We start from the raw sequence: 17,145 nt of genomic DNA on the forward strand, positions 1-17,145 counted from the left end.
TCTAAAGCCTCAGACGAGCCCCTGGCCTCTCTGGACCTCAGTGCGTTAACCAGACAGGGCAGGGGTTGATGCATCCATTGGTGTCACGTAGAAAATTGCGCATGTGGAAAATGGTCACGCAGTGTTTGGAGGGCAGACTGGAGTGCTCAGGTCACCTGGCCTGGGGCATCAGCCACCGCTGACCGTGCCAGTGCTATGGGACATTTAGAGGGTACACCTGGGACAGCTGTAGGGGTTCCCCGGCCTTGGTGTTCTAAGGTGTTTGGTAGACAGGAAGTAGAGAAGTGGGCTGCAGGGGGAGAGGTTGCCGTGGCACCCTGTGCCCTCCTCAGCTCCCTTCTCTAGCCAACTCCTGTCCTTGCCAAGAAGCACCAGAGGACTGAATTGGGCCTCCGTCTGTCCTGCGACCCCCTCTGCCCACCACCCCTGGCCCACTAGGGCTCTGGAGCCAGAGCTGCTGCAGGGCCCACTGCACACTGCCGGGAACAGCCCTCTCCTCCCCACGTGGAGCAGGGCCAAGCCAGCAGCACCTCCCCGAGCCCAGGGTGTCAGCGCACTTGTGCTGTGAGGCCCTGAATGGAGCTGAGACCTGCCAAGTCACCTGTGAAGTTGGGGCGGCATCAGGACATATGCTGAGTCCCCCATCCCCCGGTCCCTGGGCTTTTCGTTGCATCTTGCCTGGTGCCGGCTCAGCAGAGTCATTGCTCACTTTCTTCCCCAGCGTTCTTCTCCTTGGGAGAGGCGGGTGTGACAGGGAGACATTTTAGAGGGGGCTGTGGAAGGTTTTTCACACGTGTAGTCAGCATACAATTATCAAAGGAGAGCAGAGGCGTGGAAAATTCTAAACAAAGGCTGCAGCAGGAGTCACTCTGGCAGGCAGTAAACCTGCTTAGTCAGCCACCATGTGCATGTTCACTGCACCCAGCACCCCCAGGCCACGCCACCTGGACCCCTGGGCCCACTGTGTGCAGGTGGGCGTGAGTTGAATGACTGCGTGGCCTTCGCTTTTATTATGAGTCTGTGATTTAGAATGGGGGTGAGGGGGCTCACAGTTCATCTAACCCCTCATTTTACAAACGGGGAAACTGAGTTTGGTTGTCAGACCCAGAGCCCAGGTCTCCTGCCTCCCAGCGCTGGGCTCCTGACTGGAAGATACTATCCCTATCCTGACGGTTAGATTCTTTGATTTGTTGGTAGATTTCAAGCCCACTGATGAATATTCTGGAGTTAATTTCCATCCCCAACCTGAACTTGAGTTTTTAGTGTGAGGAGACAAGAAAAGAGCTCTAAGTTAGAAGCTGGCAGAGAGGTGTGAGCAGGAAACCCAGCGGGGCCCCGCTGTCCCCCTCTACTGCATCAGAGGAGGTCAGGTCTATGCTGGAGCCCCTTGACTTTCATGCCACGAGAGGTCTACTTCCTGATTCTCTCAGATCCGTGACCCTGGGTCCTCTCTCCACAGGCAGAAGAGAGGCTAGCGCCACACCTCAGAAGCCCCAGAAGCCCGGGAAGGGGCCCAGGAGCCCCCAGGCCTCCATGCTGGCGCTGCAGAGCGACATCACCCGGCGCCTGCTGAGCGAGCCCTGGACCCTGAGTGAGGCGCAGGTGCAGGCCTCGGTGGTGAAGGTGTTGGCGGAGCTGCTGGAGCAGGAGAAGAAGAAGGCCGTGGACGCCGCCAAGGAGGGCAACCGGGAGGGCAGCCGGAAGGGCCGCCTGGGCAACAAGCGGAAGCTCTCCGAAGACCAGACGGCCGCCGGTGCCCCCAGGAGCAAGAAGAAGAAGCAGCTGGCGGCCGGGGATGGTGGGGAGCGTGCGGTCTCCCCAGAAAAGGCCCCCAGGACTTCCAAGGGGAAATCCAAGAAGGACAAAGCGAGTGGTGACATCAAGGAGAAGAAGGAGAAGGAGTCTCCCGGCTCCCAAGGGGCCAAGGAGAAGCCAGAAGGGGAGCCGGGGAAGGTGAAGGGTGAGGGGGGAGACCAAGGCAACCCAAAGAGCAAGAAGGAGAAGAAGAAATCCGACAAGAGTAAGTGCCCAGTGCAGCCCGGGGCGCGTTCCCCAGCCCCGCCGAGCGCTGTCGGTCACCTCCCAGGCAGGCAGCCTTCAGCCAGCACAGAGATGGGGCTGAGAATGGCTTGTCCATCATGGGGGGCAGGATGGGCAAAGCCAGAACCAGGTGCCGCAGCACAGGGGCCACAACTGCTGAGAAGGTGCTCTCGGCTCCAGGGCGCGTGCTCACAGCCGCGCGCACTTGCAGCTCAGGCCCCTGCGATCCAGGCTCCTGGGCAGCAGCTGCCCCTCAGCGCGCTCTGCGCTGGACTCCGCGTGCGGCAGGGCTGCCTTTAACCCTCACTCCGGCCCTGTACCATGGGTGATAACTCATTCCCATTTACAGGTTGAAAGGGTCTTTTTAAAATAAGCGTGTAGAAGATTTACAGAGTGAGTTAAAGGAAAATGGTAACAGTCCAGGTGGTCCATGGATGGAGCAGAAATCACGAGGCTGGCCCGAGGGCCAGGGCAGGTGGTCGCAAAGGCCTATGGCCCTGTGCTTTGATGGCTCCCCACGGTGTGGGGCATCGGGAGGAGAGAGCTCCAGGGCCCCTGGAGACCTACCTCCTGTGTCTCTCGACATTGACGCCAACATTTAAGACTTAACACCTGTTGTTTAGCAAGTTTACTTTCTTCCCTTAGAAAAAAAAGACAAGGAAAAAAAAGAAAAGAAGAAGAAAGCAAAAAAGGCCTCAACCAAAGACCCTGACTCACCATTGCAGAAGAAAAAGAAGAAAAAGGTACAGTGAGTTCCTGAGGAGTCTCAGGCGAGAAAAGGGGGCCCAAACCCTGTCCCCAGGGTGAATGTGATCAGCCCCAGCCTCTGCGTGTCAGGGTAGGGGGTCGTGTGGGCCAGACCTGGTCCCTGTGCCCCTTCCATTCTCAGGGTCCAGAACGGGGGCTTGTGCGTTGTGATACACTAGAGAAGAGCTAGGGGTGGGGCGTCACCCTGAGGGGCACGAGGTCTGTGCACATGGGCACCATGGAGTGGCCCTATCTTGCCTGTGAGATAGAAGGATATTCTTCTGACAAGTGAAGAAAGTAGAGCCCCCCAGGGGGGCAGGGAGGCCAGGTAGGCTGTTGCAGGTTTCCAGGTGAGAGGAAACGTTCCCTGGGATGTGTGTGCCCCAGCGGGCAGGGCATCTGCACCACAGAAACACACACAGTCTGCTTCATGCATGTCAAGGGCTGATCGCCTGGCCAGGGGGCCCTCAGCGCCTTATACTCAGGCGCAGTTCTCAACGTGGCCAGCAGGGCTTCAGCTGTGGTCAGAAAAGCTGAGCATCTGCTGCTGCAAAGTCCTGAGCTCCTTCCTCCAGGGCACACGGGGCGCCATCCCTACCCTTGGGATCTCTATATGCCCAAAATCTGTTCTGGGAGAGCCACGAATCCTCAGGAGACAACTGTCACATCCCCTCCTGGTGGGGGCAGCGTGGGTGGGGAGATGCTTCAGGTACAGGAGCCTCTCATACGTACTTCTCTCTTCACAGAAGAAGACGGCAGAGCAGACTGTCTGAGGGACACCAGGCGGCAGGTGCACTTCCTGACCCGGGAACCCCTGCTGACCATCTGCTCCCCGGGGAGGGTGGGAGGGCAGGCCCAGCATTCACTGTGGTTCCGGGGAGACTGGGCTTCGTGGGTAGGCCCTGAGGGGAAGGGGGTTTGGAGAAAGAGGTTGCATTCCTCAGGGTCAGTGGGTGATGCCGGGAACCGGAGCTGTAGAATCAGAAGTGTCCGGGACAGTCCTGGCAGTGACCAACACTGAGTGTGCAGTGGGAGGTGGGCACTGGGCTGGTGCCTCTGTACATGAGGATAAGGCTTGAGGTGGGATACAGCTCAGTCTCCCCCTTGCCACTGCCAGTTCCTTTTCCTTATGATTTTGTAATTCGAAGGCATTTCCTCATGGGAAGGAAGATGATTTGCTCAAAACAAGCCATTCTGATGGCTGTGTGCTTCCCAGGTAGTGGTGAAGTGGTTTAGTGATCCGCCTGGCTGAGCCGGCCCCAGCCTGCTGTAAATGGGGGGTAATACAGGCCTGGGCTGGTAGTGAGGATTCAGTGCAGTTAATTAAGCTCTAAAGCACTCAGCCCAGTTCCTGGGACATGGTCAGCACTGACAAGTATCCACTGTGGTTAGTTAATGCCCCTCCCTGCATAGGAGATGCCAGATTTTGAGTTTGTTCTCCCTGGTGGAGAAAAAGGTCAGGAAGTCTGACGTTTCCTTCTCCCAGGGATTTCTTAGCCAAGTGGTGGCCAGCCCCATGCCTCTTCCCTCTGCCCACCAAGGGTTGGAATTGAATTTTTAACTTCCCCTCCTTCCCCAGAAGATGATGGCCAGCTGCGGTGTCCATGCTGGCCAAGCCAGTGAGCCCTGCAGAGAGGCTGGTCCCAGGAGGAGGAACCCCGCCCAGCTCCCGTGACCTCCACTCAACTGACCCTGGCCTGACTTCTGTGCCGACAAAGGATGCCTCGTATGGACATGTACAATATATATATATATTTTTTAAGTGACCTGCCCCTCCCTTCTCAGACCCAACATGCCCAGAGGTCTCGGGACTTTCCACCTCTGCCCTGCAGACCCAGTGAGGCTCAGCCTGCGACTCCTTCCATGCCCCTGGTCTCCAGCTATGCTGAGGCTTTGTCCTCTTTTTGTCAGTTTTCTCCCATTTTGTTTGTGTGTTTTTTGTAATAACTCAGAAAATAAAAGACTTGAAGGAATGGTGCGAGTTCCCATTGCATCTGGGGCAAACGTTTTGCAATTGATTGATTCTTGGAAGGGAGAGTCTGGCTGACACTTGGAGATGAACAAACCATCGCTCAGGATTTATTCTTGACCGTGTATCAAGGCTCTGGGATACCGTGGTGAGTGACACACTGTTTGCCAGAGAAGGAGACTCAGCAAAAGGCCCTGGTGTTGAATTGGGGTGGGGAAGGCTTCCTGGAGGAGGTGGCATCTAAGGTAAGGGGGAGCTCAGGCATGGTCATGGCTGGTTGCTGGGGTAGGTAGGTCAGGCAGATACCCAGAAGCAAGAAATGGAAGGGGGTCTTCCAAGTCACCTTTTGAAGTTAGGGCAAGCTGCGGGCAGGCTCCGTTGAGGTACTTGGTGGAGAGTAGCTGGCAGGGACAGGAGGAGCAGGAAGCCCAGTTAGGACTGAGTTGTCCACGTGTCTAGGTAACAGAGGTTCTGCGATGATGAAGGCAAGAAGTGCAGGAACCTGAAAGATGTGTCAGGGTGACGTCCGCAGGACTTTGTGATGGCCAGTGATGCAGAGGTCCACCTCCCTGAGTCCAGAGTAGTGTGGAGCACCCAGGGTCATGGAGTCCACTCCAAGGCTTTTAGCCTTCTGCTAGAGGCAGCAAGAGGCCGTGCAGACACAGCACTGGGCTGGGGAGGTCTGGGAGAGCCAGGGTGGCATCCAGATTTACCCTAACTTGGGGCTCCTGGGCCAGGCCCTCCCCCAGGGAGTCTCTCTCCCCCTAAGTGTGTTGATCTAGAACAGAGGCCGCAGAGCAGTGTCCTATTGGGCTTCTTTGACCCACAGCAAGTCTTCACACTTAGAAATGGAGATTTCAGTGAACTTCTTCATTTGGGGCTCCTCTTGAAAAGTCCAGAAATCTGACCACAGGGGCCTCTGCTCCTCCTGGCAATGAGCGGCTGGGGCACCGCAGCGGCCGCCCCTTAACTAGGACATAGGCCCCCACTTCCACAGCCGCCACTCCCTGGTGATCCCGACACGAGGGCCCATGTTGTTGCCATCTGTCATCACACTTGTACTGTTCTCAGTATAGAAAAGAAAATGGGGACGTGAGAAGCCGGACCCAGAGGAGCTTGCGCTTAAAGGACTGTGGGCAAGAGCCTGTTTCTTCTTGGAAGTAGAGAATATATTCCCGTGTGTGGAACATGGAGACCAAGCATGTCTGCGTCCAAAGACTGCAGCCCCGCTCCCCACGGCCCGGCCCCGCCCCACAGGCATCCTCCCACCTAGACAACAGGATGCAAGGTCTGCAGTTCACCCCCTTCGGGGAAACGAACCGGACCCAACAGAGCAGCCGGGAACTGGGAGTGTTCTACTCACTACCTTTTATTCTCACAGGCGCCATGGCCCTGAGGGCCGATGACAAGCTTGGCTGCGCAGACGGAACTGGGGGTTGGTAGAAAGGAGGGGCTGTGGGTGGAGAGGCTGGTTCTTCCTGGGTGGGTGATGCTGGGGAGAGGGAAAGGGTGGCTCCTCCCCCCCCAGTTAAACGGGCTGGAAGGCCGAGGCCAGTGGGGGAGGGGACAGCAGAGGTGTCCATCCTGGGGCTTGGGTCAGTGCCATCCCTTCTCCCTACACCTGCCCGCCTCCTCCATGGGCCTAGATCTTGGAGCACCATGTGGTGTCAGAAGTGGGGGTCGGCCTGGTTCATGGTCCATCTCCCTGGGCCTTGTGTCCCTGCTAGTAGATGGGGTTTTGAGCAGCAGGGCCCTTCTGCATTGTTAATCTATGCCGTTCTGATGATTTGATGTGTCCAAGGATGATGGAGAGCCAGGCTCCAGAGTCTCATAGAATGAGGTGCAGGGTGGGAGACAGCAAGGGGAGGGGTGTGCAAAGGAAGGAGAGGGGCTAGGGTAGGGGGCCAGGGAAACTGTGGCCATGCAGGGCTGGCTGAGTGCTGGCGTCTGCGTCTGCTGTGCTCACAGGATGACTGCGGAGAGAGACACAGCAGGTTAGGGTTGGAGTCACCTGTTGTTGCTGCCCCTTCCCAGCATCTTGTGGCCTCAGAGCTGTCGAGGACTCTTTACCCTCCACTGCCTCCTGCTTGGGTACAAGTACTGACCGTCATAGCCCCTGAAACCCCCAACGTTGGTCCTCATCTGTGAAATAGATCTTGGAGAATGGCCCAGGGTCATCTACCCACAAGCAAGTAGGCCCCTCGGGGGATAAGCTGCTAGGGACCAGATCCCCTGCAGGGGCCCTTACCCTGACCAAGATCCTGCTTGGACACGCCCAGCCCAGACGACAGATCCTCCATTTCCAGTGGGTCTGCAAAGGAGCACAGTTCCACTTGTTAGTTGCAGCCCGGCCTACCGCACCCGTTGACAAGGGGCCTGGGCGGGCTAGTTCTTCCCAACCTCGCCACGAGCCTGGTGCTTGGTAGAACAGACATGAATGGAAGGATGCTTGTTGGATGGCTGCAAGCGACAATGAAGTGCGGCTGGGGAATTGAATGAGCAAGGCCAAGGAGGGGGGTGATGAAATCAGATGGGTGGATCTGGAGACTCCTGGATGCATGCATGGAGGGGTAAAGTGGAAGGACTGAAGGATAAATGAGTAAGTAGATGAGTGTGGGCAAAGGAGAGAAATAATAAATGCACAAACAGATAAGGAATGCACAGGTGGGTGGATGCATGGCTGAGTGGCTGCCCCCCAGGAGTTGTCACCTCGAGTGTCCTGGCCCCATGTGCGCCAGGAGGGACCTCCTGCCCCTCAGCCTTCCTGGTCCTTCCTGCTCCTGGCACAGCGGCCACTGCTTACCGCTGCAGTTATGGTGCCCACGGCTCCTGGTGTGGGGGACCTCGGTGCCGTTGGGGAAGACACACCAGCAGTAGCCGATGCTCCCATAGCATTGGAGCGGCATATAGTTGCCGTTCTCGTCGCACTTGGGCCTGAACATGCCCGGGTGGATGTCAGGGATGCGGCTGACCTCTTTCTGGCACTTGGTCAGTACTGAAGCGACAGGCACGGTGAACACAGTGAGTGAGCGAGCTCTGGGCCAGGGTCTCAGCAGAACCAGAGATCCACATACCACTGCTGTGGGCCTAATGCCTTCTGTCCAAGTGGCTGTACTTGCTCTACCCATTGCACAGATGGAGAAACTGAGGCCTGAACCAACAAGGTCCAGGATCAAGGAGGAAGTGAATGGCTGTGTGGCTAATTCATCCCAGAACATGATTTTTTTCTAACACTCAATGCCTATTAAAGTTTAGAATTGCACCTCTGATTCTGACTTCTAGAGAAAAGCAGTGGACACCTTGGTAAGTCTGAGCTTGCATTACTGGGGGTATCCAAGTAGAAGTGGGGGTTACTATGTGATGGGGATGTTATAGAGGGGATTCAGACATTAGCTGGGAGTTGGTCGAGATAGCATCCAATGTGCCCTCTATGACTCTATGATGGAGAATCCGAGGCCCAGAGAGGGGTGGACCGTTGATCTTCCACTTCTGAAACTGAAGCCCAGAGGGAAGAGACTTGCCCAAAGTCACACAGTAAATTAGCACCAGGATGAGAACACAGGACCCGTAAAGGCTTTAGGGCTGAAAACCCTGGTATGCATTGTCCATGAGATGGAAAAACCCCAAGGCCCTCTTATCTAGTACCCGCTGGCTGTGTGACCTGGGAGAGGTCCCTTTGAAGGGTGAGACTCATGAGCCCAGCCCTCTCACGGGAAACTGCAGGGCGCAGTGCTGGGTGGAGAAGGTCATTGCCATGACTCCTGGGATGTTTTGGGTGGTTTTTGCTCCAGGACCCCTTGTACAGTACCGTCCTCCACAAGGAGGGTCACCTCCTGAAGGGAGGACTCTGTACCCGAGACAGGATGGGGGGCTGGGGGCAGCCGAGCCCAGAAGAGCAGGCAGGAGAGACAGGAGTGAGAGCTGAGAGGCTGGGAGAGTCCTGTGCATGGATCAGGAAGTGCCCAAGGCCCTACCCCTGAGGGAGCTCCCAGAAACCCTGCCTCCCCAAGGCTCCCATTCCCTCTACCTTTTGGTGGAACTTCAAAGGGCTTCTCCTCCACTGAGATCTTGCTCATTTCAAACAAGAGCCACTGATGCATCCAGTTCTCAAAGAGCTAATGGGGATAAAGGCAAAGAGTCAGGCTCAGTAGCCCTCTCCAACCCAGCCTGACTTCGTCCCTGGGGACAGAGACATGGAGGGCCAGCGGGAGCCTGGTTCCTCCTTAGAGACCCCACAGGGCTTGGTCGAGGTGGTTCCTCAACTCCAAGCACTCCTCCATGGCTGGGGTTTTCTAGGTGCTGGTAAGCTGCCTCCAGCTCCCTGAGAATGGCTTCCCTGCTCACCCCACCTCTTCCCAGGGCTGCTCTAGATGTCGGGAGAGGGAGGCTTCCCTGCTCACCCTGCCTCTTCCCAGGGCTGCTCTAGATGTCGGGAGAGGGAGGGCACCAGGGCAGGGAAGCTGCTGACCTTCCAGTCCATGCCATCCATGGTGTCCTTAAGGTGTTTCAGGTTTTCTGGGAAGCTCCCCTTCAGCTGCGGGTACACCTTCAGGGGGTCAGCCTTCTGCAGGGTAGCAAGGCAGGAAGGAAGGTTAAAAAGCTTCCTGGCAGGCAGGGTTTAATGTGCAGCCCATGTTCCCCTGGTCTTCCGTTCTGAGGGCTGGACCCCAGACCTCAGCATGTTGGAGCTAGTGGGGAGGGAAGGTGGTCTAGGTAATCCGGCTACACAGCTACAAGACCCCAGGGCTAGGAGTCAGGAGACCCAGTTCCAGGCCCAGTTCTACCAATAACCCTCAGTCTTCTACTCCTTGCAGGCTCCTATTAATCTTTCAGGTCTCACCTCCTTCAGGAGGACTTCCTTGACCTCATCCCAACCACCCAGATAGGTTGGGTCCTCGGCCACTTTCCTCACAAAGCTCCCTGCACATCCCTCATCACCTGGTCACTTGTCTGTCTCCCATGCTAGCCTGAGATCTCCATGGGACTAGGAGCTGGATCTGATTGCTCCCGATTGTGGGTCCAGAGCCTTGCACAGTGCCTGGCACTGAGTAGACATGCAGCAAAAATTTGGGAAGGAAAAAACAGGCATCTTCAGCAAGTCACTTCCAGACTTTGGGCTTTGGTTTCTCCATCCCAAACACAAAACGGGGAGTGGCGGGTCTGGACTTCATATAACGTTTAAGGGCCACACTTGTCTTGCTTCACTAATCTGGTGATCCCATATTGAATGTCTGCTGTGAGCCAGGCATGGTGCAGGTCTTGAAGCATAGCCACACTGGGGGCTTATGGGGATGGGGCAGGAGGTCAGGGATGCCTGGCCGGGTTCCACTCACCAGGAGCAGCTGCATCACATGGTCCTGTGTCATGTTGCCATACTTGGTGGCGTTCTGCATGGGCTGTGGAAGGAAGGAATAGGGTGTTTCCCAGCACTGGCCCATGGAGGAGGGGCCCTAGAGCAGAGCCAGCAGCTGGGGTCTGGGTGAGAGTTTGGATTCCCAGATGTTCAACAGGCCCATCTCTGCCACCTCCGAATGTGAGAGCTCGGGCAAGTCACTACCTTCCTGCCTCAGTAGCCTGTTCGTCAACTCTGCATAAGCTTTCCTGCCCAAGGCTTTGTGGACAGGAGATCGTTTTGTGAACAGAAGCATTATCCATATATGATATCAAGGGCTTTGAGAATAGGAGGCACTGTGAGACGCTCTGGGAAATGAGAAGTATTTTATAAGTTGTGGGGGACTGAGCCCTCTTCCCAGGGAGCGCCCCAAGAGGCTCCTTCCTCCCCCGCCTCTGGAGTTCCTCCTCCTCCCCAGCAGTCAGGACCCCCTCTCCAGCTCTACTTTTCCCGGGCCAGCTGTCCTCCCCTGTCCCTTGGCACCTGCCCTCCATCCAGGCTAGGTAACGCTTCCCTCTTCCGCCGCCCTGGGGCTGGCCTTACCTCCGGGCCTTCCATGGGCAGCGCCTGCATCAGCATCGGGGTGGTGACCCGCATCTTGCTCAGAGGCTTGGCGGCTATGGGGCAGAAGGTACAGCATGAGCGTGGCCCCAGGGAAGACGGCACTCAGGTCCGGGGACCGAGATCTCAGACCCAGATGAGGGACTGGAATTCCAGACCGGAGGGAAGGGACGGCGGGCGCAGCTGGGTGCAGGAATGAGGGGTCTTCTGAGGTGAGGGACGGGGGGGTGTGAGGGCTGTGGGGATAGAGGTGGGGCACGCACGTTTGGGAAGCTTCATGCGCATGTTCTCCAGCTGCAGGTTCTGCGAGGTGACTGTCAGCTTGTCCAGGCGGCCCTGCTGCTGGTACAGGAAGTAGGCGGTGGTGGCCTGGCCGGCCAGGAGCAAAGCCACCAGGACGGAAAAGCCTGTGTACAGGGCGCCACGGCTGCACTTGCTGTTGGGGGCGGGGGAGATAGGTCGGAAGAGGGTCCGCGGAGGTGGCTGCCCCGAGGACTAGCAGGGAGTGGGGAGTGTGCCCCCCATTTCCAGCCCTCGGCCCTCAGCTACTGCTAACAAACACACACTTTAAACACAAACAAGTGCCTATGAACCTGCAGCTTGAAGACGTTCCCCTGACCCCCTACCTCCAATCAGTGCTGCCCCTATAGCCCTCCCAGGTGGAAATCCTGGAGCTGCCCCTGGGCCTAGGCTGCATGGGGAAGAACCGGGGACAAGTGCCTTGTCTTCTCCGGGCCTTGGTCCCACCTGTGCAATGAGGGGTTGAGGTGGAGGGTCTCCCCATGTTCCCTCTACCAGAGGATCTCCTGAGGATCAGGGCTGCCCTCCAGGCAGCACCCACTATGCACCCAACCCCTGCAGTGAAATCAGAGACGAAGGAAGGAAGTAGGGCCTGGACAGCAGAGCATGCAGCCCACCTGAAAAAGAGAAGTGAGACCTTGCCATTTTTAGGAGTGGGTTGGGTGCATCAGACAATGTCCGGCTGGAAAAGGGCCAGGGACCACCCCCCTGTGGGAGCACATCCTCTGCCCAAGACACTCCCTGTGCCTCTGAGCACATCTCTGCCATTCTCTGGGCCTGTTTCATGGGTACCTCTCACCTCAGCAATTCTAGAATTTGGTGGTCATCATCTGAAGTAAGATCTGTCTGTGACCACAAAAGTATTCTGAATGGTAATATCTACCGGGGATGGGGGTTAGGGAGCAGGGCGGGGCGTATCTCAGCAGGAGTTTGGTGCCTGAGACTGTTTGACCTGGGAGAACGTCTCACGCTCTCTGGACTGGCTGGCTGCACAGGGAGGGGTGGCTGGACCTCGGCCAGCCCTTGGAGCTATTGGTCTTGGATACAGTTTTGAGGGCACATGTACATATTACGTGCCGGGGAAGTAAGGATCCCACCCCAGGGCCCTGAGAATTCCTGACCGGTTTGTTTTTTCCCACCTACCCCAGGGATAGAATTACTAGGACCCCACTGGAAATTGAGGACGAGACTGCACCCTGCTTACTCCAGCAATCAGCAAGGTTAGTTTAGGAACCTCCAGGAACACCCTGCTGCCTAGTAACTCATGACATCACAGACATGGCTCATTCTCACTGGCTCTCTGCTTGTCAGTCCTCTGTGATTTCTGGGCCAAGGCCCAGCCCAAGGGATTATTATTCTGAAAGGAGAAAGTAAAAAGCCTGTGTGGAGAAAAGGAGAAAAACAGACAGGAGGGGAAAATAAATCCTACTTGTTGGCCTTCCCAAGGAACAGGGGTGGCCTGGCCTCTGAAGTGGTGAAAAGTTCACCCAAGTCTGGGTCTTGCCTGAGTTCAAGCTCTACAGTCTCACCCCCTCAGCAGCCCCACCCCCAGTCTAGCCCCAGCTCTGCCTCCCACCATCCGCTCTCTGAAGCTCAGTTTCTCACAAGGCCTGAGACTCTATAGAGTCATAATGAAGACGAGACCATGTAACCTGGATTGGAAGCCTGGTTCTGCCACTCCCTTAGCTCGGGGACCAGGGGCAAGTCACTTAACCTCTCAGAGTGAGTAACTTGAGGTAAGAACATCTACTCTACTCAAAGGGCTGTTATATAAACTAAGAGCGGGGGGAAAACTCTCGACTCCATACCTAGCATGTAGTTAGCACCCCATAAGTAACACTGAGCACTAATCTCAAAGGAGTTAATAGTTAACTTTAGCATCTGGTTTCCTTCCTCTTTATGCATCTTGATTGCCTGTCTCCTGGTTCTAGACAAAGGCCAATTCTTGTCACCCCTCTCTTCACTTCCTCCTTTCTACTGCCTCTTTCTTGACTAGTAATAATAATTGGCCAAAGTCAGGAGCCAACCAGAACTAGCAGGAATCATGATACAAATGTTGCCAGGCAGAAGTGTTCACAATAGGGTCCAAAACAGGCCAGGACAGTTTTTAGAAGCAGTAATTGAACTAAAAGGAAAATTAGACAAGGATTTGACGAGGGGGCACCCTTTCTGCTCACTGAGCCCATGCTGGGTCTGCAACTCACTGGGAGGCCTGAGCTCAGAGGGGGGACCCATCTCCCCTCCCTGCAAATCGTGCCTCTAGAAGGAGGTCAGATGGTAGAATAAACTCAAACTTTGATATCAGACTAGTCCTGGGTTCAAATTCTGGCTCCAATATTCAGTAGCTGTAATAACTTAAGTAAGTCACTTACTGATATGTCTCAACTTTCTCTTATGTAAAACTGGGAATAATAAAAGTACCCAACTCATAGGATTTCTAAGAGAATTACGATTGAGTTTAGCATTTAGTTATATGTCTGGCACAAAATTAATCATAGTAATGACTAACAGTGACTGAAGATTGGTGACAGGTATACAGTGAATAGGAACTATTATCATAACTCCTGTCATAGTTATTATTATTATTACTACTACTGAGACCCAGAGAGAAACACTGATTTATACAAGTCACACGTGACAGTAGCAGAACCTGGACCAGAATCCAGCCCTCGTAAGAGTCGGCCCTCCTAGCGATGGGATTCCCCAGGATTTTCACAGGATGTGAAAATGGTCTCTAAAGGTCTCTATCTAGTTACCTGTCCCACAGTATGCAGTTCCTCATGACATCTCTGAGAGTCTCTCCCAAACCCATTTCTGCCTGGCAACAGCTGACATCACAATTGTAAGTCCCTGTAATTTGAGAATTATTTGGGGGAGCAGGGGCATTAGGGTAGCTGCATTCTAACCACCCCCCTTTCTTTTCAGGGGAACAGATGGATGAGGCCATCTTGGAGTTGGGAAGGGGTCCTCTGGATGGCTGTGCTGGCCCCTTGCTGCAAGGGAGAGGGGCACAGGCAGGGTACCACCCACATCAACCCACAGTCCCTTCTAGAAATTTAGCCAGAGCCCCCCTCCCCCTTTTTTGATCCCCCTCCAACATCCCCTCCTGTGATGGCAAATGTCTCCATCTACTCTACAGACACCTGCAACTGTAATTCCCTTGATATAAACACATATAGCAATTTATGGTAACTAGGAGGGAAGTCCTCTATGATGAGCTGCTTCTCCATCTAGGATCCATACTATTTTCAAAATCTGGTCCAAAATTTCTAACCTAGGCCTCATGGCCCAGCTTCAGGGGACTCTGTGAAGCTCCTGATATTGTGTGAAGCTCTAGGGAAGGAGTCCAGAGCTCTCCCGATTTTCAGAAGAGAAGTGCATGATGAATAGAAAGTTAAAACCCCTGTCCTAGAGGAGCTCCCTCATTTTACAGGAGGGAGAACTGAAGCCCAGAGCGGGCTGGAGACTTGCTCAAAATCACCCAGTTAGCACTGGGGTCAGAGCCCGAGTCCATGCCTCCTCTGACTCCCGGTCTACTGCTCCTCCCGTAGCACCTGCGCACTCTGTGCGGTCCAAGGCTTGTGTGCTCTCTCCTGCCGTTCACACGTACCTCTCCTGGGCTCTGGGGCGCTGGCTCAGCATGGGCATCTGCTCATGGTTGGAGATGAGGTCACGTTGGTCTTCCATGGTTCTGGCCTCTGGTCTTCCCCTCTCCTGCTGCTGCTGCTGCTGCTGCTGCCTGCTGCGTGTCTGGGACGCTGAGCCCCTGGCTCACCTCTTGAAATTGGGGCTGAGAAGGAATCTGATTCGTCCACAGGAGGGCACTCCGCCCACCTTGTAGAAGTGGAAGTGAAAGCCACAAAGCTGGAAATACCCCCCACTTGAGCAAAGCTGCCTTTAACGGGGCAGGATGCGTAGGGGGAGGTCCCCCAGGCAGGTGGAAAGGCCAGCATGCTTCCACTGGCTGCCCAGGGCCCTCATCACTTGTTTCTGGGCAGACCTGTGGATTCATAAGGCTCTTTGGATGTTTCGAGAAACAGGCAAATGTTCACTCCCTAGACAGGAAATCACTTTGAAGCAAAAAATACCGAAAATGCTTTGTTTGTCTCCCCTCTCACCTATAGATGAGTGGGTGCAGAAAGGGGCTGTTCCCCCTTTGTGAACTTAGACAAGTTCCTCTCCTTCTCTCAGTCCTCAGTTCTGTCATCTCAAAATGGAGGAGGAAAGTTGGATTCACTGTTCCCTCTGCTTTCTTCTAACTCAAGCATTTTATGAACCTGAGTCCATGGTTCTAAGGCTCTGGTACTAATATTTGCCACCACTTACCAAGCCCGCCTTTGTGCCAGACACTGTGCTAATCGTTTTGCTTGCTTTGTTTCATTTCATCTTTACAGTAACCCTTTGAGGGCTGTTTTATTTTATGATCTCCATTTACAGATAGGGACACTGAGGCTTTTGAGAGGCTACGTGTTTGCCCAGGATCGTGCATCCAGGAATTGCAGCCCATGATTTTAACCATTCTACCCTTCTGCCTCCTGATGCTCAAATTGTGTCGTTCAAATTCATGAAAGCGGGGACCTCTCCAGGGCGGGAATGAGGAGGGACTGGGAAAGGGTACCCAGGGGAGGTTTAACTGTGTTGGCATGGTTTTATTTCTGACTATCTGTGGCTTGTAGACCGTATTTGTTTTATTAATCTTTATGTCTTTTGTGTGTGTGTTTAAATTTTCATTAATAAATTAACAAATTTATGGTCGATACGTACATGAAAAGATGCTCCACATCCTTAGCCATTAGGAGGCAAATCGAGGCCACGGTGAAGTACCACTTCACATCCACTACAATGGCGATAATCAAAAAGACAGATAACAAGTGTTGACAAGGATGTGAAGGAATTGGAACTCATATATTGCTGGCAAGAATGTAAACTGGTGCAGCTACTTTGGAAAACAACTGGGCAATTTCCCAAAAAGTTAAATACAGAGTTACATATGACCCAGTAATTCCACTCCTCGATATCTACTCAAGAGAAATGAAAACATGTATCCACACAAAAACTTCATAGTTTTTGTGTGGATACACAGATGTTCATAGCACCGTTATTCATAATAGCCTCAAAGTGAAAACAACCCAAATATACATCAACTGATGAATGAGTAAACAAAATGTGATTTATCCGTACAATGGAATATTATTTAGCCATAAAGAAGAATTAATATCACAATAAAACTTATTTTTTAAAAAAGGAATGAAGTACTGATTCATGCCACAAAATGAACTTTGCAAACATCATGCTGGGCTTCCCTGGTGGCGCAGTGGTTAAGAATCCGCCTGCCAATGCAGGGGACACGGGTTCGAGCCCTGGTCCGGGAAGATCCCACATGCCACGGAGCAACTAAGCCCGTGCGCCGCAACTACCGAGCCTGCGCTCTAGAGCCCGTGAGCCACAGCTACTGAAGCCTGCATGCCACAACTACTGAAGCCCGTGCGCCTAAAGCCCATGCTCTGCAACAAGAGAAGCCAGTGCAGTGAGAAGCCCATGCGCCGCAACTAGAGAAGGCCCGCACGCAGCAACAAAGACCCAACGCAGCCAAAAATAATAAATTAATTAAATAAATAAATTTATTTAAAAAAAAAAAGAAAAGAAAACTTCATGCTAAGTGAAATAAGCCAGACACAAAAGGCCACATATTGTATGATTCCATCTATTTGAAATGTCTGGACTAGGCAAGCCATAGAAACAGAAAGTAGATCAGCAGTTGCCAGGGGCTGGGGGGAAAAGGGGATGCGGAATGACTGCTAATGGGTATGGGATTTCCTTTCAGGGTGATGAAAATATTCTGGAATTAGATAGTGGTGATTGTTGCACAACTTTGTGGATATATGGAAAAACCACTGAATTGTACCATTTTAAAAGCTTGACTATTATGTGAAATTTATAGCTCAATTTAAAAACAGATTTCTTGGTAATGATCGCTAGAACACATATATAGCTTTGCTTCCTCTTTCACTTGGCTCTGTCACTAAAATGGCAAAGAGTTGCCTTTTTTTTTTTTTTTTTTTTTTAGTGTAAATCTATAAGGACAAAGAGAACAGGAGAAAACAGTGCAGAATTTTGGAGGCTGGAAAGCAGGTGG

At 53.7% G+C, this 17,145-nt stretch overlaps 2 protein-coding genes across 9 annotated transcripts in view; one reads left to right on the top strand and one right to left on the bottom strand.

Moving 5' to 3' along the window:
• TCOF1 (treacle ribosome biogenesis factor 1) overlaps positions 1 to 4,760 on the top strand; it is a 38,504-nt gene extending 33,744 nt beyond the window's left edge. For 5 of the 7 annotated variants that reach the window (XM_068536198.1, XM_068536200.1, XM_068536201.1 and 2 more), the window contains 4 exons: positions 1,460 to 2,020; positions 2,686 to 2,783; positions 3,534 to 3,577; positions 4,367 to 4,760. In XM_068536198.1, the coding sequence (XP_068392299.1) occupies positions 1,460 to 2,020; positions 2,686 to 2,783; positions 3,534 to 3,560 (686 nt within the window). In that variant the 3' untranslated portion in view covers positions 3,561 to 3,577; positions 4,367 to 4,760. Of the gene's footprint in view, positions 1 to 1,459; positions 2,021 to 2,685; positions 2,784 to 3,533; positions 3,578 to 4,366 lie in introns of those variants that run through there. The other 2 variants (XM_068536199.1, XM_068536204.1) reach the window with 2 other exon arrangements.
• A 1,347-nt stretch (positions 4,761 to 6,107) lies between these two features.
• CD74 (CD74 molecule) lies at positions 6,108 to 14,901 on the bottom strand. 2 transcript variants are annotated; one of them, XM_068536207.1, is made up of 9 exons: positions 14,620 to 14,901; positions 10,973 to 11,145; positions 10,692 to 10,765; positions 10,090 to 10,152; positions 9,225 to 9,320; positions 8,784 to 8,871; positions 7,560 to 7,751; positions 7,005 to 7,067; positions 6,108 to 6,729 (listed from the first exon to the last, which is right to left on the bottom strand). In XM_068536207.1, exons 1-9 carry the CDS (start codon positions 14,694 to 14,696, stop codon positions 6,719 to 6,721), a joined length of 837 nt encoding a protein of 278 aa, XP_068392308.1. In that variant the 5' UTR covers positions 14,697 to 14,901; the 3' UTR covers positions 6,108 to 6,718. The 2 variants fall into 2 exon arrangements, with proteins under 2 accessions (XP_068392308.1, XP_068392309.1); XM_068536208.1 differs by lacking the exon at positions 7,560 to 7,751 and having other exon boundaries at positions 14,620 to 14,887.
• Between the last annotated feature and the right edge of the window lie 2,244 nt (positions 14,902 to 17,145).

Source organism: Eschrichtius robustus, chromosome 2 (assembly GCF_028021215.1).
Source record: "Eschrichtius robustus isolate mEscRob2 chromosome 2, mEscRob2.pri, whole genome shotgun sequence".
Taxonomy (NCBI): Eukaryota; Metazoa; Chordata; class Mammalia; order Artiodactyla; family Eschrichtiidae; genus Eschrichtius; species Eschrichtius robustus.